This window comes from Mixophyes fleayi, chromosome 7, assembly GCF_038048845.1.
Source record: "Mixophyes fleayi isolate aMixFle1 chromosome 7, aMixFle1.hap1, whole genome shotgun sequence".
Lineage (NCBI taxonomy): Eukaryota > Metazoa > Chordata > Amphibia > Anura > Limnodynastidae > Mixophyes > Mixophyes fleayi.
The window spans coordinates 68,045,492-68,072,233 of NC_134408.1; the positions used below are offsets into that span (position 1 = coordinate 68,045,492).

The following is a 26,742-nucleotide window of genomic DNA, read 5'->3' on the forward strand; positions in this document are numbered from 1 at the left end:
TGCCTAGGATTCAGGGTTTTAGCGGTCTGGATGTATTGGAGGTTTTTATGGTCCGTGAAGATGGTGATGGTATGAGTAGCTCCCTCTAACCAATGTCGCCATTCCTCCAGTGCCAACTTAATGGCCAACAATTCACGATTGCCGACATCGTAATTACATTCGGCAGACAAAAATTTCTTAGAAAAAAATGCACAAGGATGTAATTTTTTGCTCCTTGGCCTTTCTGAGAAAGGATGGCGCCAGCACCGATATCTGAAGCGTCCACCTCTACAATGAACGGAAGTTCCGGATCAGGATGTCTCAGCACTGGAGCAGAAATGAAGGCAGCTTTGAGTGCCGAGAAACTTGCCAATGCCTCCGAAGGCCACTTTGCTGGGTTAGCTCCCTTTCGAGTGAGGGCAGTGATCGGAGCTACTAACAAAGAAAAAGAGTCAATAAACCTACGGTAATAATTTGCAAATCCAAGGAACCTCTGGATCGCCTTCAGATTAGTAGGGAGGACCCAATCCTGGATTGCTCGAACTTTGGCAGGGTCCATTGTAAATCCTGATGAGGAGATGATATATCCTAGGAATGACACAGTGGCCACCTCAAATTCGCATTTCTCCCTTTTTGCAAATAGGTGATGTTCCCGTAATTTCAGCAGAACCTGGCGAACATGCTGACGGTGCTGGAGTAAAGACTCAGAGTAGATTAAAATATCATCCAGATACACAACTACTGTTTTACCCAGGAACTCTCGTAAGACATCGTTGATCAGGTCCTGGAAAACTGCCGGAGCGTTGCATAACCCAAATGGCATCACGAGATATTCATAATGTCCCGACTGGGTATTGAAAGCAGTCTTCCACTCATCCCCCTTCCTGATTCGAATAAGATTGTAAGCCCCTCTGAGGTCAATCTTCGAAAATATAGTGGCAGATTTTAATTGATCAAACAAGACCGAAATCAACGGTAACGGGTACATATTCTTGATAGTGATGTTATTCAGTCCACGGAAATCAATGCATGGTCTAAGACTGCCATCTTTTTTTGACACGAAAAAACAACCTGCGCCTACGGGAGATTTAGAAGGACGTATGAATCCTTTTTTCAGGTTTTCCTCCACATATAGCTCCATGGCCTGAGTCTCCGGAATGGACAAGGAGTATAATCGCCCTTTGGGCAACTTGGAACCAGGGACTAAATCAATGGCACAGTCATATTCTCGATGTGGTGGAAGGGAATCAGCTTTCCTTTTGCAGAACACATCAGTGAAGTCCTGTTAAGGTACCGGCAACAAGTCTGGACTAGGCTGTAGGATTCTAAGCGGCAGGGTCAAGCAAGACGTGGAACACTCGGGACTCCAACGAGTAATCTCTCCACTTTTCCAGTCAATCAGGGGATTATGACTGCGAAGCCAGGGATACCCCAATATCAACGGAGCGGAGGGACAAGTGATAAGATAGAAGGAGAGCTCCTCCGTATGGAGGACTCCTACAGACAACCGAACCATTGGAGTCCTAGCGAGAATCCTTCCCGCAGGCAAGGGGTTACCATCCAAACCACATGTGGTGATGCTTGATCCTAACTTGATATGCGGAATATCAAGCGACTGAGCCAAATGTATATCCAGGAAATTACCGGCCGCACCACTGTCAAGAAAAGCTTTCAAGTCCATGGATCGCTCACGGAAAGTTAGACGTCCAGGGACTAATAAAGAATTTTCTGAAGAGGTAATCTGAAGACCCAAGCGCACCTCTTCACCTGCACTTAGGCTTTAGAGTGTCCCGGCTTGTTGGGACATGAACGAACTAAGTGGCCTGGTTGACCACAATACATACACAAGCCTAGTGAGCGTCTTCTGGAGCGTTCCTCCGGAGGTAAGCGCCCAACTGCATGGGTTCAGAGGAATCGGGCAAAGTGTTATCGAGGTTAGCGAAAACGTCCATAGGAGCAGAGGACTCCCGTTCAGCCTTCCTCTCTCTGATCCGATGATCAATTTTTATAACAAGTTGCATCAAATTCTCCAACGTGTCGGATATCGGATACTGGACTAAGGAATCCTTAATTTGCTCGGTAAGTCCTAAGCGAAATTGACTTCGCAATGCTGGGTCGTTCCAGGCGCTATCAGTGGACCATCGCCGAAATTCCGCAATATACTCTTCCGCTGAGCGACGTCCCTGCCTTAGCGTACGGAGATGAGCCTCAGCTGTGGCTACCCTGTCCGGGTCATCGTATAATAACCCTAGAGCTTGAAAAAAGGCATCCACAGACTGTAAGGCTGGACTTGTGGAAGGCAAGGAGAAAGCCCAAGACTGATGGTCGCCCTGGAGTAATGAGATTATGATCCCTACCCTCTGTTGTTCGGAACCAGAGGAACGTGGTCTCAGTCGAAAGTACAACTTGCAGCTCTCTTTGAAATTACGGAAGGCTGACCTGCTTCCAGAGAATCGGTCAGGCAAATTCATTTTAGGCTCCGGTGTGTCACCAGCGAGAACTTGCTGGGGCTGGCGGCCTCTGGAAGCCTCTTCTTGGACTGCCAGGTGCTGGGATAAAGTCTGCACCACTTGGGAAACCGCCTGTATCTGGTTGGCCAGAATCTGGGCTGGGGACAGATTCGACTCCTCTCCGTCCATGGCCGGTTATAATGTTAGGAACTCCCAAGTCAGTACAGTGACACTCGGGAACTACTCAGAAGACCAGGTGTTCGCTGGAGCCCCTAGTGGTGGGGACAGACTGGGCTGCGGGCCGACCGAGGGTCGAGTAGCGTATACTGACTTAAAGGAGTTTCCCAGGAGTGATTGGTGGACGGTATATAAGAGAAATCCAAGGTCAAAAGGTCACAGGCACAGATGCAATATCCAAGGGCAAGCGAAGGGTCAAACTCACAGGCAAAGAAGCAAAATCCGAATTACAGGCAAAAGGTCAAGGTCAGAAGAGAAGGTTCACAGGTCCAATAACAAGCAGGGGTCAAACACGGGTGGTCAAATCTAAGGTAGCAGGAACCTAAACGGATAGTACAAGCAGGCAGCAGGACTGAGGACAGAACGCTATAACCGGCAATGAGGCATCAGCCCTCATTGCCTTAAATGCAGCCCAGAGCCAATCACAAACAGAGCCACAGTTGCAGACTAATTGCCAGATACTAAAAGGCCAATCAGGGCTTAGCCCTGAATCTCACACCTGCATGCTAAAGACTGCTAATTCAGCCACAGGCTGAATCTAACTATTAGTCCCTAATGCGCAGGCGCGCCTGGCTGCAGCGACGCTGGGAGCTGGAAGGAAGTGACGTCCCGGTCGTCATAGCGACGGCCGGGAACTGGGGCCGACAGGATGCGAGCAGCAGCGGCTGTGAGTACCGCCGCGGCTCGTGACAGTGTGCTGCTGGAGTCTGAGATTGGCCGACTACTACTAAATGTGGCCTGTCGACATCACATCTCTGAAATAATGCTGGAAAAGTTCTTCAGTATCCATGATGTCTCTAAATCTCCAAACATGGAGCTTTTCGTACACTTCCGAGACTTTTGGCCTATAATTGATCTAGCTTCATTCAGCACAGCAATTGAAGATGAAAAGACATCAGCTGTGGTTGCTCCCTGGAAAGTTGACATCATTAAGTTTGCAGTTGCTCATTTGGAGAAAATCCAACCGAGATATGATTACCATGAGCTATTGGAACTCACCATAATTTTCTTGGGAGGCATTCCTCCACGTGGAGTACATTTCATATAGGAAATATGAAATGTACTCCACGTGGAGGAATGCCTCCCAAGCAAATGAGCTATCCATCGGGTTCGCTGAATGGCCCAGGCCATTTACTCTATCAAGATGTGGCTGTTCCGCAACCAGAACAATCCACAGCAGCCAGGGTTCAGCGAGTCACGGAAGACTCGCAGGATATCGTATGTGACAAAGTTTGGCATCATCTGCAGGAAGTTTGTCTGTTCATTACTGCCATTTATGTGAGATATTGGTTCCAGAGCTCATCACCAACTGCAGCTCCAAGGAATGACCTTGCCTTGCTACATGCACTGTCTGTGTATCCAAAGAAGTTGCAACAGTAGTCAAAAAGGCATTTTACAACCATTACTAGTATCTTTCAGAAATACTGGTCGGTTTCAGTTTCTTTGATGATGAACTGTCAACAGAAAACAAAAACTTATGTCTGCTGCTACCAAACACTCAGATGGATCTGACAATCCTCTGAAACATATTCCACCAGTTCTTCAGCCAGCAACAAAGGGTTTAATAACTTTGTCACAAGATCAACGCTGAGTTTGTTCAAAATTCTTGGAGTATGGCCCGGCGGAATGGCAAAACCTTGAATCATACCAAAACAGTCAGAATATTTCAGACTCAGTGAAGGTAGTAAATAATCTTGCTGACAGAGGTGTGGCGCTAATCCAAAAATTTAATGCTTTGATAACACGAAACGAGGAACAGAAGCAGTTCCTTTTGCAGGTCGTGGAAGAGCATTGCAGTAAGTTCTGCACGCCAACAAAAACTGTTGCCATCAAGAGATCATTATCGAAGTGACAAAGTAAACTTGGTGATTGTTCAAAATATTTGATGAAAAAAACATTAATATTTAATACATTATGAAACAAATTACCGTTCTGCATTACCGCAATGTAATCGTCATATTATAAACTTTGGTTGTGTTGTGCAAGTTCTAAATAGAATATGATTTCAAAATAAAAATTACTGTCATGTTTTTTCACATAATGGCACATTTTGGTAGGTTGGTGGTTGTCATTTTCAAACAGATTTTTTGGAATCGTTAAAAAGGAAGAATAAAAAGGGAGAAGAAAGGCATAGGTGGTAGTCACCGATCAATATGACTGACCATATAGTCTAATTCTAATGTCCTAAATACAATGTTTCAAAAGAAAAAGGATATATTGTGTAGCTAGTGATGATGTCACAGTTCCAATTCACATACTGTTAATCAATACCCATATTATATAGATTGGTATGCTTTAGTGTGATGATTATGTAGTATATCTAATGATTGATTGTTATTTTCTGTTGAATTAATGTATATTGTATGTATTCTTGTAATGTAATCTCAACGTGTGCTTTGCTAGATGACATGAGTTTAAAGTTATGCAAGTGTCATTAATCTGTTGAACAATAGCCAGACCAGAGAGAGATAGGATCATGGAGGAGTTTGAAGCCCCAAAGTTGTGAACCATCTAGCCAAGCAGAATGAGCAAAGGTGGGAAATCAGGTCCTGTGAACATTCCGATCTCAGGACATTCCTAGCTCCCTTTGAAAGCCCTGTGACATTTGGGAGATCAATATGTCCTTATTGACAGCTAAACTTCGAAGGTGGGGGGTGAAAGCTATGTGGTGAAAAGGTTTAAAATCTCCTGACTTAGGCAATAATGTGTGCATTTTCATGAGGGGTCTATCAAGACTGAAATGTCCTATCCTTCTCAATTGTGTTCCCTTACACACCAGATCCTAACTAGTAAGTAGTAATTCTGATTATATTTTCTATTTTATTTCTGAAACTTACTTGTGCAATATATTGTATGTCTTGTTATTCATTTTTGCAATTAAGCCTTGGAAACATCTTTTAGATTAAATAAATTTAATCTAGCGTGTTCTCCGTGATTCTTTGTGAACTTACGAAGCCCAGGGAGGCTCATGTTACATGTGTATGTGATTTAAGTGTGAAACATTAATAAGTGGTTTGGTGAATGGAAGAACACCATAATAAATCCTTTGTGGTGGCAGAAAAGGTGTATTCATTGCTAAGTGACTAAGGTTGCGCCAGCCACGGCCAGCTGTTCAGATTGCTGTATCTGGGACTGGCTGGGCGTTCGTGACATTTAGTATGTCAGATATCCAATAAATCAACAGATAAATAAATTATAGCTTAATTCAGTGTTATACACTTCCAGGATATTTCTCATGCTGCGCCTACTCTATGAAAATCTTTTCCTTATGTCGCCAGGCACTCTCAGAATGCTGAAGCTCTTTCAAAAACTTTCAAAACTAATTTCTCAAGAAAAGCATAGAATATGATTGCAAAATAATTATCTCCATTCACCTTATCTATTCTTCCCCACCACTAACTAATTTAAACATACAAACTCTGTCAGCTACAATGTTTCCTCAAATCTTGTTTTTATTCCTCTTGCTTTAGATTGTAAGCTCTTTATTTATGGATTTTCATTACTGTATGTATTACTTACTCTGTACAGAGGTCCATAACATGGTGGTTTAGAAACAAATTAATAATAAATAATAATAGAAAACCACGTAAATACAACTTTAGAAAAAAACATTGTGAATATATAAAGTATATTTTTAATATATAAAGAATATATATACAAAAGTTAAAGTCCCCAGGCTTACTGCATAAACTAGACACATCAAAAATAGAGTAAAAACACATGGTGCCCTTTCATGCAGCATAATAGTAATGTAGTTAGGGGAAAAGACAGGGGATCTTCCACATTTGTTTCATTCTTTTCAGTGCCCAACCAAGTGAACACAGACTTGCAATCTATAGAGGAGAGCTGTACACAAACACTTTTCTGTGACTCATGGACGCTATTGCATAAAATCATTTTACATGTACTATAAAATGAAAAATGAATTTGCTTATTTGAGTCTATTATAAGGAAATGCATAAATCAAAAATAGTTTTATGTTTTCTCACTGTACAAACTATGGGCCTAAATTACAACACGCTAAATAACAAAGCAAAATCTTCTTTGGAGACATTGCACATCTAAATTTGTACGTTTCCACCAAATTACATCAGTTTGCTGCAAGAAGGAGGCGTTTACATCAGAGTTGACAGAGATCATGTAATTTTCTGTAATTTTAAGATGTCCTCTCACTCACTTAAATTATTTTAGCCATAAATAAGGCTAAATTAGTGTTTTAGGACTTCTAGGGCCTGATTCATTAAGGAAAGTAAGTTTTCTCCTGCACAAACCACGTTGCAATGCAAAAGGTGCAAATTACCGTATATACTCGAGTATAAGTCGACCCGATTATAAGCCGAGGCACCTAATTTTACCACAAAAAACTGGGAAAACTTATTGACTCGAGTATAAGCCTAGGGTGGGAAATGCAGCAGCTACTGGTAAATTTTTTTACTTTACTTTACTTTTATACATTCAGCTGAGATCCCATGCTTCCACTACAGTGGAAGCACATTCATTAGAAGCAGCGGGATTGGGGGTTAAGGTGATGGGCAAGGAAATAGATAATACACTGGATAAATACAGTGGTATACAGTAAAACAGTATGTGAAAACAAAAAAGTAATACTGCTACTGAAATAGTAATTGGATGTGCCGATAAACAGATGGATCTGCAGCACTTGTGTCTGCGAGGTAGGTGCACAGTGGAATAGTGTTCAAAGTGGAATAATGTTCAAAAGGTAGTGACTTCCAGACTTGCAGATGTGGTGATATTGTACAATTACCTTTAGATGGTGGTAAATGCGTTAAAGCTACCATCATGCGGGATGCCTTGGATGCTGTGTAGGGTCCCGTAGAGGCTGCGTGCGGTCTGCCCGTGGACGACTGCCGATGATGGGGTCAGGCGGGCGCTGGTGTTCTGGTCAGGCTGCGTGGTTGGACGCCGGGCGTAGTGTGACCTCCCTGCTGACTGCTTCCAATGAGCGCTGCTGGCCACGCATGCGCGGTATGTGAAACTCGGGGATGTAGAGTAAAAAAGTGTGGTCCTGGAGCATCACTCGAGTATAAGCCGAGGGGGGGCTTTTTCAGCACAAAAAATGTGCTGAAAAACTCGGCTTATACTCGAGTATATACGGTAGTTTATTATTTTGCAAATAAGTTAAATACTGGATGTTTTTTTAATGTAGCACACAAATACTTAAGGTTCATCCAGTGTAAATAAGGTCCCATGAGCAAGTGTAGATATTTGTGACAGCCTTTTCTATGCTCTACTACCTTCTCTTATTTTTTCCAGACTTAACGAGGCTTTTTTATACCTCTTACTTGCCATTGTACTGTTAGAGATTTATTAAACTTAATAACACTGACAAAAGGTCTTTGGGAGGAGGTCCGATTAATAATAGCTTATTACTGGATTACATGATCTGCAAGCAGGTTTAGTAGCATTTTTACTGAGGACATTGAATACTCCCCAACTATCTTGATCTAGAAGTGACAGTCCTGATATGTGGGGACTGTCCCTCCATACCACCAGACAGCATTTTTGTCCCAACTCCAGGGAAGTTGGGAGGTATAGCTGATGATGGTGATGTGGACATCACAATAGTGAATGGGCAGGTGACATATGTGTGTGGCAATTGAAAGCTTTTTGGGGGGTCTGCAGGGATGGTAGGGGTGGCCTAGCTCTTTGGAAATACTGAGAACACCCCAATGTATTGAAAAATCATACCTCTTTTGGCTCAAGTTTTCCTGATTACCCTCAGGACAATGGTGGCAGGTGTGTCAATATTCAAAGACATTAATATTTTAAGCATTAAACTTTTATTACATACATTAGACAAATACAAAGGCAAAAAAATTGGGCTAGTGTTTTTATTTATATGATGTGGTGAATTTGCAACACTTGCTTCCCATTTCATGAAAAACCTGGGCAACTGAAATGCAAAGAGTTGGAATATATAGTTGACTTTTTGCATCTTACCTCTCTGTGCCATACTGGATTTGTTGTGTTTGCAATAATAGTTGATCTTCTTTCTTGGCCATGATGGGCAAATGTTGGAAATGTGCTTTTTTTCCCAGGTCGAATGGACATCTTTAGATAAGGGTCAGGATTAAAAAACATCCCCTTCTTTAATCCCACTGCTCTGAGATCTGAAAGATAAAAAGTGAGGAGTAACCCCTTTGCACATCATGCAGTACAGTTACGCTCATGCACAGCTTTCAATAAATAATGATGTGCATGTGAAGTGCGGTGGTAGTCGTTATAGCGTCGCTGATAATAATGAAACAACCTGTGTAGACATAAAAAACCCTATTACAATAAAACTGACAGACAAAATATATAGACTTAAGAAAACACACACAGACAAAATCTCCGACACTGCTAACATTAATTCCACCTGCTGAAAATCACAGCCGCTGGGATGGACGTCATTTACAAGAGCGACACTGAGACTAGCGGCAGTTGTTGGACCAGCCGTATCCCGCCGCATATATTATCTCATTGAAGGGTTAGGATTAGGGTTAGGAGTTGGACACAATATAAGTGACTGGTTACCGCTTTAAAATCAGAAAATTCACTGCCGGATTTGTAAATAACGGGAATGCCACTTGCCATCATTTTCAGCTGCCGGAATTTATATCATCTGTGCCAGAAATATTGACTGTAGGTGTTCCAGTAAGTCTATATATTTTTCATGTCGTCTTTTTCGTAATAGACATTTTTTTTGTCTACATACATGATTTCGGTACTATCATCGTCATTAATTCGTACCCAACCCGAGAAGTGAGGGTCCCCCGTCTATGTCATCAACAGTGTTTCCACACAGGTGGAAAAGCACTTGGATCTAGTAAGATACAGAGAGGCTTTTTACACTCTACCTCTATAGCATGTGTTAAAATTAGTTTAGATATCAGGGACATATAAATTAATTGTTTTACATGTAAATATAAGGGGCCTGATTCATTACTGAGAGTAAAGCAACAAATGAGTAACAACCTTGGCAAAACCATGCTGCAATGTAAGGGGTGTAAATTAGCTTATTATTTTGCACATAAGGAACATACTGGCTGATTTTTTTTATGTAGGAAACAAATACTTAATAACTTTATTTCCAAACTGACTTTTAAAGTTGATCTAGGACAGTGGTGGCCAACCCGTGGCTCTAGAGCCACATGTGGCTCTTTGAGCTTTGAAATGTGGCTCCTGGCCGAGAACATCAACAAAGTACAGCGTTCCAGGCTCCGGCAGGGGCAGATTGGAAATCATTCACCTGCTTGACTGACCGAGAGCAGCCATGTCTGGTAACCTCCTCTGCACAATGTAGGGAGGTCACAGTGTCACAGACAATTAAATCTGGGAAGGAGGAGGTAGAGAGAGTGTAGTGTGCTCTTTCTCCCTCGTTTGCGCGAGCTCCAGTGGCTAAGGGCTGGAGGTGGGAGAGGTAAGTAAGGGGCATGTGAGATGTGATGGCATGTGATGAGGCTAAAGGGCTTTAAAGGAGATGTGATGGCATTTGGGAAGAACTGATGGAATATGTGGATGTCTGTTGGCATGTGTGGGGGTTTGATTGGCATGAATGGAGCACGTGGGGAGGTCTGATGGCATGTGTGGGGAATTTGGATAGATCTGATGGTATGTGGTGAGATCTGGTGGACATGTAAGGGGTTGTGGGGAAGTCTGATGGCATATAAATTGCATATGATGAAATCTGGTGGCAGGTGGGGAGGCTGATGGGCATCTGGGGAGGTGTGATGGGCATGTAAGGGACATGTTGGGAGGTCTCATGGGCATGTGACAGTATCTGACAATCATTTCTGGGTCATGTGGGTAGATTTGATGGCATGTGGAGAGGCTGATGGGTGTGTAAGGGGCATGTGGGGAGGTCTGATAAGCATTTGGAGTAGTCTGATAGGCATGTGGGAAGATCTCATGGCATGTGGGCAGATCTGATGGGCATGTAAAGAAGTCTAAGGTATTGTGGATGCAGTAGCAGTGTGAGCTACTGTGAAGAGACTACTAGTAGCCCTGTGAACCCTCCTCCACTGGACAAAGTAGGGAGGCAAGAGCTGTACAATGCAGAACTGTGCTAATTTGATAATTATTCCGAAAATTTTGCAATGTGTTCGATATTTTCTTTTTTGCTTAGCACGATATTGTAAATTATGTTATATTTTCAATGTATCTGTGTCCGGTATGTAAGCACGCGTTTATACTGGGTATATGTATATGCACACATATATAGAAGGTAAAGTTGGCTCTTTGCGGTACCTATGTTTTTTGGGCTCTTTGTCACTGTCTGGTTGGCCACCCCTGATTCCCTATACCAACTATAAATCTGCCATCATATTTTAAACCCCCCCCCCCCCCCTCCAATACAAGGTTCAAAGTTACTTTTTTGCTTTACGTTCCTTAACAAATCAGGTCCAAACTGTTTACATGCAGTTAAAAAGGTAAAAAATATATTAAAAAAATACTGACATATACACACAGGTCCTGAGTCATTAAATAGAGCAAAGCAAAAAACAGGAGTAAGTTTGCACCTTGGCAAATCCATGTTGCATTGGAGGGGGAGGTAAATTTAAAATGTAGGGACAGATTTATACTTGTAAAAATAAAGTGTTGAGGTATATGTGTGCTAGCATTTAGCACACATATCCCCTAGCATTTACTTTATGTGCAAAATAGCCTAATTTGCACCCCTAGGTTAACTGGCTGGTAACAAAATGAACCGTAGTATGTGTGAGTTTAATGGAAGAGAATTTAGACTGTATACTCCAATTGGGCAGGGACCTGAATACTGATGTGAATGATTATATATTCTATGAAAAGTGCTGCATAATGTAGTGGTGATATATAAATAGATAAATATAAAATAAATAAATAATAAGAAATAATAAATTTAATTACCTCATCAGAAGCCCCTGGTCTGTGATATTTATCATAGTACAACTGAGAAACCTAAAGGGGCTACACTGTTGCGCATGTGCCTGCCCCCTTACATGACTTATAGAGAGAATATGAAAGGTGGTCTTGCTATATGAACCATGAAACATGGTCATTAAGGAGATTAAGCAAAAAAATTAAAATAAAAATATGCCTGAATACATTGTTTAGGAGGTAATCAAGTGAATTCACAAACCTACAGAACGGTCTTAAATTTAATATAAAGAGCTTTCCTGTAAGGTCAAAGACAACCATGCTTCTGTTGAACTTACCATACTAATTCTCATCTATCACCACACAATACATTATCTCCTTCCAACTCTGTACTGTGTATTGTAATGGGGTATTATATTTATTAACTTTGGCATAAATATTACATATTGTCATTACTTAGCAGTGACATGGTTAATCATCTAGCCCATCCTTGACATAAAGAGGTTAAGTTTCAAAGTACAATTTTAAATGGTCAAAACTCATCCAAGTATTCTATAAAAGGTCTGGATTCAGTCAAACATATACATTCGCTAGGACAAATACATTTATGAACACAAATGAATAAAAGCATAAGGCAAATGAATAAAACCATAAGGCCAGAACACATTCGGATGTTATGTGCATATAATGAGGTTCCCTTGACGTTGGGATGCAGGCTTAAATCTTTTGATCAAAATATGAACTAATACCTCATGTTTTCATTTTGCTAGACACACACAGATATGCAGTGAAAAGGATAAGCGCTGACAACTGTCTTTTTGTTTAATATTATTTATCCCTTAGAATAATATTTCTGACATATTAAAAATAAAACTTGTGTTATTATAGCATTTCTTGAATTATTTCTCTATTCACTACAAGATTTTTAATACTCTTTATTTGGAATGTGACAATAAAAAGATTTCTTTTGATATGCAGATTGGGTTACATAAGTAGGAAAGCAAGATTACACTTCAAAGATCCATGTGTGCCAGATTGACATTAAAATACATTTTTATGTTGAGTCGAGAAGATCTATAATTTATGTAATTTACATTTTCTGGGAATTCATATAACAAGCATTCAAAAATCTAATGATTATGGAAGGAAGTATAATATTAAGAATGGATGCCAGGTGGGTACATTAAATTCCATATGCAAAGAATTTGATCTAATTGACCCCCCAATATATTATTGTTTTTAAATATTGAAATTGAAGACAATTCCTAAAAGTACCATTACACATCTATCAGCAATAATATTTTATTATAGTCAATTTCTCAACTATAAATCCTTTAACTCTCTGAATTCTTAGTTGACTTTGCTATTGAGGTGGCCTTTTCTTACATTTATACAACATGTTTTTATCCAGAGACCTACTATCCAGAAATATCTTAAATCTAGAAACAAGACGAAATTGCTGCTGTTCAGTAATAATGTCACACCCATGGACATGACCCCTATTAGATCGGCTCATACTCCAGTTACTGTGAGGAGAACTGCTGAAAGTGGCAGGAGCGGGTTATACACGGGAGCCCTCACACTATTAATAGAACAACGCTGGAACTTAAAAGACGCTAATTACCGGATTCCGGATTTCCAATAAACCAGGTGTGGTATCGTGAGTTAACCTACTTATACCACTACCTGCTTTTATAAGCACAGTTCTCTGAGTGATCACGGAAGTGGACTTACCATGAATCCAATTACTATCTGGTTTTTTTAATTGTGCACATACTATTTTAGCTAAGAGATGTACTGTTTGAAGACAGAGAATAGAGATTCTCTGTATTTCTATGAGCCTACCACCTGGGATAATTTGATTAAGACTTATGGAGCTCACTCACTGCCGTTTTGTATAGAGAACACACCGATCTCTGTACTAGCTGATACATAACTATTATTTAGCAGTGTTACACTGGAGCCCTATATAGGTCAATATCCATGTGTGGGGTCACAGTTTATTACACAGTCATTTGACTTATTTCAGATATTTGCTTAATTGCATGTGATTTCTATATACCTTTTTAGATATAAGTGGAGAGTATTACAGCTCTCTCGGTTCTACAATACGCTCTGGCATTTTACATGTATGTTGCCCTATGGGCCTGTATCAACATTGTTTATTATTAAAGGTTTTTACTTGATCTGAATCCTTTCCACAAATTTATATTGATCAGTGTTTGTCAGTCCCAGAGCTGTGTTTTTTTTGTATATTGCTATTGAGGTGGCCTTTTCTTACATTTATACAACTTGTTTTTATCCAGAGACCTACTATCCAGAAATATCTTAAATCTAGAAACAAGAAGAAATTGCTGCTGTTCAGTAATAATGCCACACCCATGGACATGACCCCCTATCAGCAGGGGCGGGCTGGCCCGGGTGGCAGGGGGGCATCGGTCCCCCGGGCCGCTCAGATTCAGCGCTGTTAGGGCTGCCCCTCAGTTGCAAAATCTCCTGATTCCGGCCGCATCCCGTGTCATGAGATGCGGCGCCTGCATCTCATGACACGGGATGCGGCCGCATCACATGACACGCGATGCGGCCGCGTCATTGGACGCGGCCACATCGCTTGTCATGTGATGCGGCCACCTGTGCTCCCCCCGGGCTGATATATGCCAGCCCGCGCCTGCCTATCAGATCGGCTCATACTCCAGTTACTGTGAGGAGTACTGCTGAAAGTTACATAGAACCTGTCACCAGTCAAGAATGAGCAAAACCAGTTGTATCTTGGTGACCCAAGCTACTCAAGAGAGTGCCTGTAAAATAGGTTGCTTGGTATACAAGAAATTCAGCACAGCCTAGAAATCAAACATATATCAGGATACAATTGTAGAATAAATATAGGAATATATCTATGTGATTCCTCTGAAAAATATGTGAAAATAAGAAAGGGCTGAACAAATTAATTTTTTCCCACTTCATGTTTCCAAATAAAAAGGGAACTATATATACTGTAATTTGCTACCAAAAGAAAGTATCATTTCTCCACTTCCCAAATAAAAAGATTCCCATGAATTAATTGACTAATACATAAGTTATTTCATGACACATTGCACTATAAAAAGGAAAGAGCCATTTAATCCGCTAGTTTGATATGAAAACACAAGTAGTTTAAGCATAGTAAAAACTTTTATTTGAGGACAACAAATTCAAGAAAGTATTTAACTTTGTTATATGATTTATACAATATTGCTCTTGAGGGATCCATATTGTAAAAAACATTATTCAAATATATCTGGAAAAGCAACCATGGCACTGACAACTCAATACTGAATCCTGCCATTCAAACATTTAATTTACATTTTTAAGACATGCTGAAATATTCAGTTCTTGATTTGTTTTTGTTTGTTTGTTTATCCCTATTAGTCTCTTAAATCTATTTTATAATGATACGTTGTCATATATCAGTATGTTTCACTTATATCTTTGTTGAATGTACTGTAATTCTCCCAAAATATGATTTTGGGCAAGATTTGTATAGTCTAACAAATACATATTAATGTTGGGCTACATAAGCAGCTCATAGTAAAAACATAGCAATACCTGATAAAGTGAAGCCAGCTAATTTTCGACATTGTTGAGCAGGAGAAAATCCTTCCATACCATCTGCTCCCATCTAAAAAGAAAAGAAAGATGAAAGGATTTTGTGATATGATAGCCATCGTATACTCTGCTGTAAGTTACAATATTGTAAGGAAACTCTAGTCATGGCAGTCTCAGCAGCTATGCTCCAAGTTTGTTTACACATTTCCTATTTAATTTTGTTACATATGTATATATTTGTAGATTCAGTGGCAATTTTTAATGTTGTCATATTTTAATTTGCAGGTGTCCGTATTCCAATGGGCTATACAACATAACAAAAACTAAAATGTGGTTATTTACATGTTTGCAAATGAGGAATGGTTCTAGTTATTCTCCCTCTCGATGTAGATCGAAGGAAAGGAAATGCAAGTTATGTAGCAAAATATGTTAAAATGAAATGAGGCTAGTAAAGACTGAAGATGAAAAACTTCTAATGCCAAAATGTTTTTCAAGTAAATAAGCAGCAATTAAAATAAAACCAATAAATTAACTAGTAAACTAGTAGAAATAATTGTTGTGGATAAATTGAAAAGACATCTTTTACAAATATATTTTTTAATCTGTCTTCACACAGGAAGAACTTTAAAATTTAAAATGCCATAATTTCATCCACGCAATGAGCATTGACTCTTTAAGGAATCACATTGCATTGATTGTGATTTCCAAAGTGTACTATTGAAATTCCATACAATTTATTTTTTCTGCCACTAGATGGCAAATTGACAGACATGTACTGCACATGTCAGATGGATGGAAAAGGGAAGTATGGCCATTTCTAAAAACCTTGACCAGCCCAAGGGCTACACAGCCCGGGCTGGTTTAAACTACAACATGGAAACCCCAGTCGGTAATGCTGGAGAGAAGACTTAACATACTGAACATTTACTGATTAACAAAATACAAATTACACTTGCTTTCAGTGTCATGTTCACCATTACACAAGTGTATCTTGGTTAACCTGTCAAGGTGCTCCTTTTCATTATTGTTGTATACATGTGGTTAGAAACTGACTCAAAATATTTTCCTTTGCCTAATGCTGCCACAAATGTGATATGTTTGGACAAAATGTATTGCAATGCCCAATAATTATCTGATTGAAATCAATCAAATTAATAATGCACATGTTAAAAAATGCAATCAGAAAATGATTGCAGATTGATGCTACTACCTGTGTGTAAAGTTATCTATCATCTGCCCTAACAGGCACTGCTCAAGCTGCATCAGGCCATATTTTGTGCTAAGTGCGGGTCCACTGGTCCTGTCTCTCGGCACTTGAGCCAAGTGGCAAGACTGACCCATGGGTGGGACTGAAGCAGTAGTGTATACATCAAAACTGTCAACCTGTGGATGTTCAGCTGCTGTAGATCTACAAGTCCTTGCATGTCTGCATGATTACATAAAAATTAGAATAGGTGGGGCGTGAGTTGGCAGCCAAGATGGTCACATGAACTTTCTAATGGTTCCTTGCAGTTGATGCCTTAATCTGATGATATCTGCTACAGATGGCTTCTATTCTCAGTGTAACCTGCAGGTTGTCCTATAGGAGCAACAGAGCTTTTATTTGAGGGGATCATAGACGTCCGAAAAGCCATAGAACCTAACTAACTAACTGTCAGGAATGCTGTTTTGGCTCAAATGCCACACAGACAGAGGTCACAACCAGCTCATACTCCCAGCAGATTGCATGAACTGCTTTCTACCGGACATACCTGCTATAACATGCAACAGCTTTTGACAGCCGATGCGTCTTCACAGCAGTCGGGACTGTACATAAGGTAACAGACAGTCTTCTGTAACCAGACACAAGAGGCATAAATCCAGCTGTCACTTGCTAGACTGTGTCTTCCTTCGTATAGCGGATTGTGACTGCCCGTGCCTTGAGTACGTCCTCCAGTATTCACTAGCACCGAGGATAAGAACTGCCTTTGACCTATCTCAGCCTGCTCAGGTTTCATACTTGATACTGCTCGTGGCCAGGTGTGTATTTTCCCTAAACTGCACAATCCCTGTCACACATAATTTTTTGCTGGCTGTTCTCTTTTGTGCTAAGCACTGCTGACACCTAGAGTCCACTTTGAAATCTGCAGTTGCTTTAGACATCTAAACGTGGGCAACTAGGGCGCGAAAATGCCAGGACTCATCACTCCTCGATATTTGAAAGTGTTGCTTTGGTTAAACCCGCCTAGCTGCCAATGGCAGTTTACTTTCTGCGGTCACCCCCACAGCAACGGTGAATCCCTCTAACACTCACCAGGACGCAGCCGATTCTGTGGTCCCCTCAGGTCTCCCGCACTCACGGAGGCTCTGAATACTGCAAAAGCTTGGCGCTCATATTGCTGATTGGACCCTGCTCCCTGTACAAATAGCGCCTCTTGACTTGGTAGATGTATTCTCAAACTTCTACCTGTGATATTCGGGCAAGTTAAAACAGTACCCTCACGAACATTGAGGGGGCGTGGCTTGGTGGCCATCTTTGGCAGACGTGGGATACAGGAGCTCCTGATATTTTGGCCCTGAATTGGCAGTTCCGGGATATATTGGACCGGTTCCGCACCAGCTGCAGCCCGGTATTGACCCCAGAAACACCAGGGGATCAGATCAGCCCGCTCACAACACCAATCACCCTATTCCTCGCCGAGGTTCTCCGATCGCTACATTCCGCAGGTATCCGCCGGGAAGGACCCCCCCCTTTGGAGCCTCTACGAGATCTTACCTGGGCGCTGACAGCCTCCGGGAGGCTGGGCAGTGCTTCCACCGAAGTTGAGGACCCCCACTGCGGAGATTCTTCCCGACCGCCGAACCGGAAGTGCCCGGCCCGCACTTCCGGTCATCAGATCCCACAGAGCTGCGGCAGTGGAAAGTGGGAGCCGCCGCTCAGAGTGTCAGCTCGGCTGCTCGCTGGCCCAGTGGAGGCGGAGACCCACACCTGCTGCTGCCTGCGCCTGCAGAGTACCTGATTCAGCTGGCTGCCGCGTCTGTGCCCCATTACCTGCGTTCAGCTAGGCGCTGAGCTGCCTGTCTGCCGACTGCATCCCCCATCAGAAGCTGTGCCTTCTAGGAAGCCTGTGGTCCTAGCCCAGAAGGGTACACGCTGTGGTCCACTTGTAAGCTGCCTGCCAGATCGATCCTGGGTCTGCTGTGCCTGGAGCTCAGGTGAGCACTTTCTTCTACTGGTCTCTGCAGTTAGTAGAGTCCTGGGACATCTCGTTACTCTGCAGTTTACACTGAGTGAAGTTTGTATGCGGACTGTCAGTTTTCCCATATAACTGTGGAATCACTGCCACCTGGTGGTCGATTACATATACTGCAGCCTTCATCAACATAGTCATTTTTCTCACCCCTGTGCAAAAGCCTGTTCCCCACTATATTCCCACTGCATTGCGTTTTCGATTTCACTGGGATCACTCTGCTATTTGTCTAAAAGGAGCCGCGGGCCACTGGCCCCTGCAAGCCTGAAATGATCTAATCACCTACTACATGCTGAGAGGGGGAGGAGCCTCTTATATGCTGATGTACTACTCTATATCTCTCTGAGTCTCCCCATCTACGTGGGCTCGTCTACTGCATTTTACTCTTTTACTCTAGCCCGAGGCGGCGGCCCAGAACACCTTATTGCTTCTAATCATACCCTGCTTCACTATGCCTAAGGGCAAAAAGACCCACTCCAAAGGTCTACCCCAGTATTTCGCAAAGCAAAAGACTCCCACCTCTCACCAGGAAAGAACGGACTCTCCACATTTCTCTGCTGAATCTGATTCTGACGAAGAAGATGACACGGCTCCTATTACTAGGTGGGACTTAATTACTCTGATTAAAGAAATGAAGGAGCTCAAGTCATCCGTCCATTCGGAGGTACAAACTGCCTTGCATTCACTGCGGGCGGAAGTGGCCCCCATAGGGAATCATACCGATGAGGTGGAAAAGAGATTGGAGCCGGTGGTGACATTCCAGACTGGAATGGAGGAAGACATCCGACTTATCCGTAACGACTTAACTTCAATTCAGGAGCACCAGGAGGACATGGATAACCGGGCCAGACGGAATAATCTACGTATCAGTTGAGCCTCCGCAACTCGACTTATACCTCAAGAAGCTCTTCTCTCAGCTTGCCCCTGAGGTCCTGGAGGAACATTTGCTACTGGACAGAGCCCATAGGGCACTAAAGCCAAGGCTACCCGATCAAAAACAACCCAGAGATGTTATCTTGCACCTTCATTTCTTCACGGCAAAGGAGATGATCCTGCGAGGCGCCAGAAAGCTGCCCAACCTCATGTATGAAGGTCACACTCTACAGATCTTTCAGGATCTCTCGCCGGTTACTCTAGGCAGGCACAGGGAGATGGCCCCAGTGACGCAGATCCTGAGAGCCCGTAATATTAGGTACACATGGGACTTCCCTTTCCGTCTCTTTCTCTGGTATGAAGAACGCCAGATTTCTGCAAGATCCCTACCTGAAGCTCAGGCACTTCTCCAGCGACTGGGCATTGCCCCAGGGTCCTCCTCTGGAGCCTCGCAAGCATCTGGATCAGAAACTACCTCGGCTGCCCCTCGACTTCAAAGAGCTCATAGAAGCGAATGGCACACGTCCAGAAGACCGTCCACCTCACACAGACCTGCCTCTTAAAGCTGAGTATTTCTGTCTCCTTACCAGAGAAGGCAATTCTATATAAGAGCGGGTCCCTATAGACTCCTGTAGTCCATTGGATTACCCCATGAGCAGGCATAGGAAAAATGCAACGGGCCCGCTCTGTCCTGTCCTGTCACTGACTTACTAGTTTTGGTTCCATGTTGCTTTGTATAGATGTTATAGTGTGGCTGTTTCTCTCTTCTTCCTGTTCCTTTTTATAGGTTGTACACTGAGAATGCGGCCCTTCAAGTATGCTGCCTCTTCAGGCCTTCCAATTACTCCTGCTTCACCAACATTCAGGCCTGTTTGTATCTATTATTATTGATGTTTTATTTTTGTTTTTATTTCTCCACTACATTTGGTTGTACGTTATTGGTCTCTATTTTTACCTAAGGCCATGTGCTTTTCTGTTCTTCTTATCTGTTACATTTGAAATTTGGAACTCTATTGGTATGTCTAGTAGATGCACTGTCATATATTCCTGTTGTTTTGTTTTTATCCCACACAGAAAGGTTCTGGACATGCACCCTCCCCCCCTGAGCCCACTGGAGACATGCTGTGTCTCCTCCACCCCCTGTCGGCACCCTTCCTCACGTCACCAGATTTATGCCGGCTAGTCATGTTCCCCTCAGAGGTCTCTGCTCTCAGCTGGTCCCCAGATACCCAGAGTATTGCACCCTTCTCCCTACCAGCTTCATAGCTTCACCACACCCAGCCTTTCCTCCTCTATCCCTCACCATCTCTCCCACACCCGTCCTAACCGGGTCGTCATATTTTTCTATCTCCTCAGACCATGTGCTCCAAGCCATTCAGCTTCTGTGTCTCTTATTTAATACACCACCCCTAACTTTCTCATGACTCTCCGCCTTTTATCCTACAACATAAAGGGACTTAACTCCCCCCCAAAAACGAGGCAAACTCTTCACATCCCTGCAGATCCTCAAGGGAGATCTAATTTTCCTTCTAAACGCTTCCCTCTCACCTTCCATGCATGTGACTATACCCAGAAGAGACGCGGGGTGGCTATTCTATTTGCACGCCACCTTAATTTTGAATTACAGGATACACATAGCGACAATGAGGGTAGATTTCTCATCCCAGTAGGTAATTTGAACAATCTGCCCTGCACCTTGGTCAATATTTACGCCTCTAACCAAGACCAGCACAAATTCTTTAAACGTCTGGGTACGCTACTATCTCGGGTTCGTAAAGGGGAACTGATTGTCGCGGGGGATTTTAATGCGGTCCTCACTCCTTCCTTAGATAGATCCACTTTCCCGACCACCCTACCCGACAGGAGAGACAGATTGAACTCTAAGGCCCTACAAGATTTTTTAAAACTGCACAACCTATATGATTCGTGGCGCATCTTCGATCCCCTAGCCAGGGACTACTCCTTCTATTCCCCTGTGCATAACACATACTCCAGAATCCATGATCCTGCTCAGCCATGACCTCACCCTTAAACTCCTTAATTCGCACATCCACCCAATCACCTGGTCGGACCATGCCCCGATTTCTTCTGACCTGTCCTAGCTGGCCCTGCGACCTTCCTCCTTTACGTGGAGAATGAATCTCTGCTTCACGACAGTAACACGGTGGCTCATCTCAACTCCCTTCTAGAAGAATACTTCAAAACTAATGATTCCCCAGACATCTCACCCACAACTCTATGGAATGCCCATAAGGCTGTTATCAGAGGGCATCTTTAACCCTAGCTTCTAGTGCCAGGAAAGAGAGACTCGCTAAAACAATTCATCTCACTAATTCCCTAAACAACTAGAGAAGCGCAGCATAAGGCCAACTCAGATCCTTTGCTTCTCCAACAGATTATTAAAACGTGAGGCAAGCTTAACCTTTTGCTATCACACCAGGTGGCCAATAAGTTAAATTGGTTAAACCAACAGTACTATGAAAAAGGTGACAAGGCAGACAAAATTTTAGCCACCCGACTTTGCACCAAAATTTCAGCTCGTAATCTCTTGGCTATTAGGGACTCCTCCGGGGTGATGGTGTATGACCCAAAATTGATCCGGGCCGCTTTCCAAAAATACTATCTAAAACTATATAACCTGCCACAACCTTCTAATGATGCTGCCCGCCAGAGGCAAAAAGAATGTATAGAGGATTTCTTGGCAAATGCTCATCTCCCAAAACTCTCCCGTCAGGCGGCTTCCAGTCTTAGTGAATGTATTACCTCGGAGGAAGTTGAGCAGGTGGTAAAGGCGCAGAAAGCCGGCAAGGCACCTGGACCTGATGGGTTCTCGGCAGTTGGTTCCCCGTTTGTGCACCCTCTTTAACTCCATTCTTAAAGGAGCCCCTTGGCCCAAGGAGTCCAAGGATCTCCCTGATTTATAAGGAGGGAAAGGACGTGCATAATTGTGCTAGCTACCGTCCAATATCCCTACTTAATAATGACGTCAAGCTCTACGCCAAAATTCTCGCCAACTGACTTAACTCTGTACTCCCCTCCCTAATTCATTACGGCCAGGTGGGCTTCATCCCCGGCAGGCAAGCTAGGGACAATATTATTATTATTAATATTATTATTATTATTATTATTATTAATTTGTATTTATAAGGCGCCACAAGGCGTCCGTAGCGCCGTACAGGGACAAACAAACTACAATACAATGGGAGACAGCACAGTACAGTAAACAGTAAGCACAGTAACTCAGTAAGCTCAATGCACAGCTAGAGAGGGCGGGGAAGGGGGAGGGAGGATCCACAAACGACGGGGCCCAAGAAGGAGGGCGCAGAAGACAGGGAGAGCCCCAGGGGGGAGGAGGGAGCGAGAGTGGACATGGGGTGGAGGACCCTCGAGGAGAAGGGCTAAGTAGCTGGAGAGCAGAGTTAGAAGTGGTGGAAACAGGAGGAGAGATGGCCCTGCTCAGAGGAGCGTACAATCTAAGGGGAGGGGTGGACAGACAGAGAGATGCAGGGGAGAGAGGGAGAGTAGGGGGACGGAGGCAGAAGATAAGGTAGGAAGTTAAGTGGGAGACAGAAAGGCTTTAAGAAAAAGGTGGGTTTTTAGGAGGAGAGCCGTTGATCTTATCCATATACTCAATGCAAGGAAAACCCTCTCGATTGTCTTGGCGCTGGATGCCGAAAAGGCCTTCGACAGGATCTCCTGGCAGTTCATGACCCATACACTGAAGCATTTTGGCCTGACTGGAGATTTTCGGAAGGGAGTGCAAGCCTTATACTCCTCTCCCTCTGCTATGGTTATGGTCAATGGCTCTCCTTCGGACTACATAACGATCAACAATGGTACACACCAGGGGTGCCCCCTTTCCCCCCTTATTTTCGTCTTTGTTATTGAACCCTTGGCGGTCACGAGCCGAGCTTCACCGGATGTGAGGGGGGTGCACACGGGGGACCTAGAGAGCAAGATCTTTCTATTTGCCGACGACGTGCTCTTGACCCTTCTGCAGCCAAGAATATCCCTGCCCAATGTATTTTCCATCATGTCCCACTACGGGGTACTCTCCAGCTATAAAATTAATATCACCAAATCTGAGGCACTCTTAGTTAATCTCCCTCCCCGTGATTGTCACGATACCACCTCCCAATTTAATTTTCAATGGCAAAAGAAGAAGTTAAAATATCTGGGGATCTACGTCACCACCACCTATGAGTCCCTCTATCAAGAGAATTACCCGGTTCTCTTCCTCAAACTTAAATCTGACATCTTCTCTTGGAGGTCCCTGATCATCTCGTGGCTGGGCAGGATCATTGCTGTTAAAATGTCTATTCTCCCTCCAATTCTTTATCTATTCCAGACACTCCCCGTTAGGGTCCCCATTTCTGAATTAATTGCTATGCAACGACACTTCGTTAAATTTGTCTGGTGGGGCAGGACTCCCAGGGTCTGACTAGCCCAGCTTAAGAAACCTACAAAATGCGGAGGTAGGGGCTTTCCGGATCTGAAGGTGTATTACTGGGCAGCTCATCTCAGTTCTATTGTCACTTCCTTTGCTCCTCCGGCCTCCCACGCATGGGCAGATATAGAAGTAGCTCACCTCTCCCTACCAAACCTATCTAGTATCTGGGGACTACCTAAACAAGCTAGGCTTGCACGGATCAAACGATTCCCTACCTTACTATTTGCCGCCCGCAACTGGGAGACCTGCAAATGCCACCTCTCTACCCCCTCAACTTCTTTGAATATCATGCCCTTATGGCACAACACTGCTTTCCCCTCCGGCGGACTTCAGTCCTTCTCCCTGCCATGGACCGCCGTGGGCATCCGATTTGTCGGTGACCTTTTAGACCAAGGAGGATTTATAACCTTTGATACTCTCTGCTCCAAATTTCCCACACTAAACCCACCATTTTACCAATACTTACAAATCAGACATTTCGTCCTCTCTCTCCTGTCGGGCAATTTACCTCCATTGGCCTCCTCCTTTGAGACCCTCTGTCTCTCCTCTCCGCTGCAGAGAGGCATGATCTCCTCAATCTATAATTTACTTCTAGACAAATTATTGATTTCCGGGAATAGCCATGAAAGAGAGTGGGAGAGAGATTTGGGTCCCCCCCCCCCCCCCCCGGAGGAGGACTGCTGGGAGACCATCAGATCGATTGTAGCCTCTAGTTCTATCTCCACTTTAATTAAAGAGAATGCATACAAGATTCTCTACAGATGGTACCTTACGCCTGACAGGCTAGCTTAAATGTACCCAATTGCCTCCCCGGCCTGTTGGCGGGAATGCGGACATAGAGGTACCTCCTTCCATATCTGGTGGTCTTGTCCTGTCATCTCCTCCTTCTGGGATAAAGTAGCTACTTTCCTTTCCTCCCTTCTTCAGTTCCCTATCCAGAAGGATCCTTGGTCCTTCATCCTCTGCTACCCTATACAAGATGCTGACGTCCCCTCTGCAAAATTGGCTTCGCACGTCTTGGCAGCCGCTAAGTGCCTGATAGCCAAATCCTGGAAAAGTGCAGCTCCTCCCAGCGTCTCTTCTCTAAAATCCTATATTTGGTTCATTGCGAGCATGGAAAAAATCACTTTTCACCTACGGGATAAAGACGACAAGTTTTACCAAATCTGGGCCCCCTGGCTACATCACTGAAGCCACTAATACTCCCCCTCCTAGAGGTTGTCTCGTATGTCCTAGATAATTCTATCCATAATAACCCTATAGATAGAGAGAAAGCTACTCCTTCTGAGATTTGAGACGTCGGCCGGTATTATCTTACTAGCACAGACGACCACCCCCCCTCCTGCCCACCCACCCCTCCCCACCCATTGCCCTTTTTAATAATAAGGATATTGCTTGTGTCAACACAGTTTTCCAGTTTTTGTGCTACATGTTGCTATGTACAGCAATTTCTAACATGTATTGTGACAGTGTTTGCCTTGTTTTGTATGTGTATTCTGTTACTGTTATCTCATTGTATACTGGCTGTCACCCAGGTTGTTTGAATAAAATTTGAGTTATAAAAAAAACAAAAACAGTACCCTCACAATTCCCCCTGAATACTCAGAGTACACAATGCAGTAAGCCTTCACCCTCTACCCGGGGCCCGATGTGCCCTGATTGATTTTCCAAGCGCTATTGTGCAGGTCCCCTTTTTTCCTTCCTACAATCTCATTGCTCCCTGTTTGCCTTCTACATCCTATGTTCCTCCGCTGTCATCAGCATGTCTCATAAGAACAAAAAAAATCCCGCAACTCTAGTCCCAACTTCTTTGGGAGAAAAAGGCTTGCAACCTTCCTCTGATCATTTAGACACTTTGCCAGCTTCTCCATCTCCAGCCTCTGATCTCGACCCCCAGATTCAAGCTGTTATGATGAATCTAGGGGTGAAAGAAACTCGCTCCCGGCGCAACAATATTCGTGTACATAATGTATTAGAAGATATTTCACCATCTGAGATTCAACCTTTCCTTAAAGGCCTCTTCACGTAAATACTCCCAGACCAGTCTGACTCCGACCGCATGATGAATCGCACACACCGTGCCTTCAGGGCCAGACCAGCGGCAGACCAACCTCCACGTGATATTATTGTGCGCTTCCATTACTACCACATCAAAGAGTGCATCCTAGCATCTACAAGGAACTCTTCCTCAATTTCCTTTAGAGACAGACATACAACTATTGCAAGACCTTGCCCCTCCACTATTCAGAAAAGAGGAGCTCTTCAACCTGTCACCAGGATTTTATGCCAACACAATATTCGTTACCCCTTGGAAATTCCCTTTCAACTTCAAATATTTGCGGCAAACACAACTCACTATGTCAAAACCCTAGACCAAGGCCAAGAAATCCTAGCCAAGCTTGACATTCTCCCTGATTCCGTCTCACTCCCCAATCCTACATCAAGGCAAGGTCGTTCGCCACCTCCAGCTCCTGAGTGGTCTAAAGTTTCCCGGTGTCGAACTAGAGACACTTCCCCAACCTGATGTGCTCAAATGTCCTCACATACCTTCCTTCCTGATTTCACTTTTCCTAAAGTTCCTATGTCAAGCAGACTGCCGCTGCAGAGATTACTTTTCTCGCACCTGTCTGCTAGCCTTAACTGTCTTTTGGCATTTCTTTTGGCACCTCATGATGGATATCGGTTTTGGAACTTCCTTTTGCCATTTAATTACAACCAACTAGATGTCCTTTTTTCAAAAGTCCTGAAACCATCAGATCAGAACCTCTAGTTCCTGATTATAAATTCTGGTTGACTGTTATTTGTCATTTATAGCTTTAAGAAAAAGTTTTCGTATTATATCTCTACATATATCACCTCCCCCTTTTTTTCTCCAACTCCCTCCTCCCCATTTAACATTCTTCCTTTCTTCCACTCCCTTCCTCCCCTTCCTTCCTCCCATTGCACAACCTTTTTTTGCAGTGGGATAATTACCTGTTGTAAATGACTAAAACTGCCAATTACCACATCCAGTCTATAGCCCAATTGGGCTCCTCTCATTCTTTCTTCTTCCTCTCTCTCTCTTTTTTCTTTTCTTTTC

The 26,742-nt window shown here is 43.3% G+C and overlaps 1 protein-coding gene across 3 annotated transcripts in view; it reads right to left on the reverse strand.

Moving 5' to 3' along the window:
- The window catches only part of HECW2 (HECT, C2 and WW domain containing E3 ubiquitin protein ligase 2), a 423,985-nt gene that overhangs the window by 165,026 nt on the left and 232,217 nt on the right, over positions 1–26,742 (reverse strand). For all 3 annotated transcript variants that reach the window (XM_075179947.1, XM_075179946.1, XM_075179948.1), the window contains 2 exons: positions 15,111–15,183; positions 8,628–8,797 (listed from right to left, as the gene is read on the reverse strand). In XM_075179947.1, the coding sequence (XP_075036048.1) occupies positions 8,628–8,797; positions 15,111–15,183 (243 nt within the window). The remainder of the gene's footprint in view (positions 1–8,627; positions 8,798–15,110; positions 15,184–26,742) is intronic.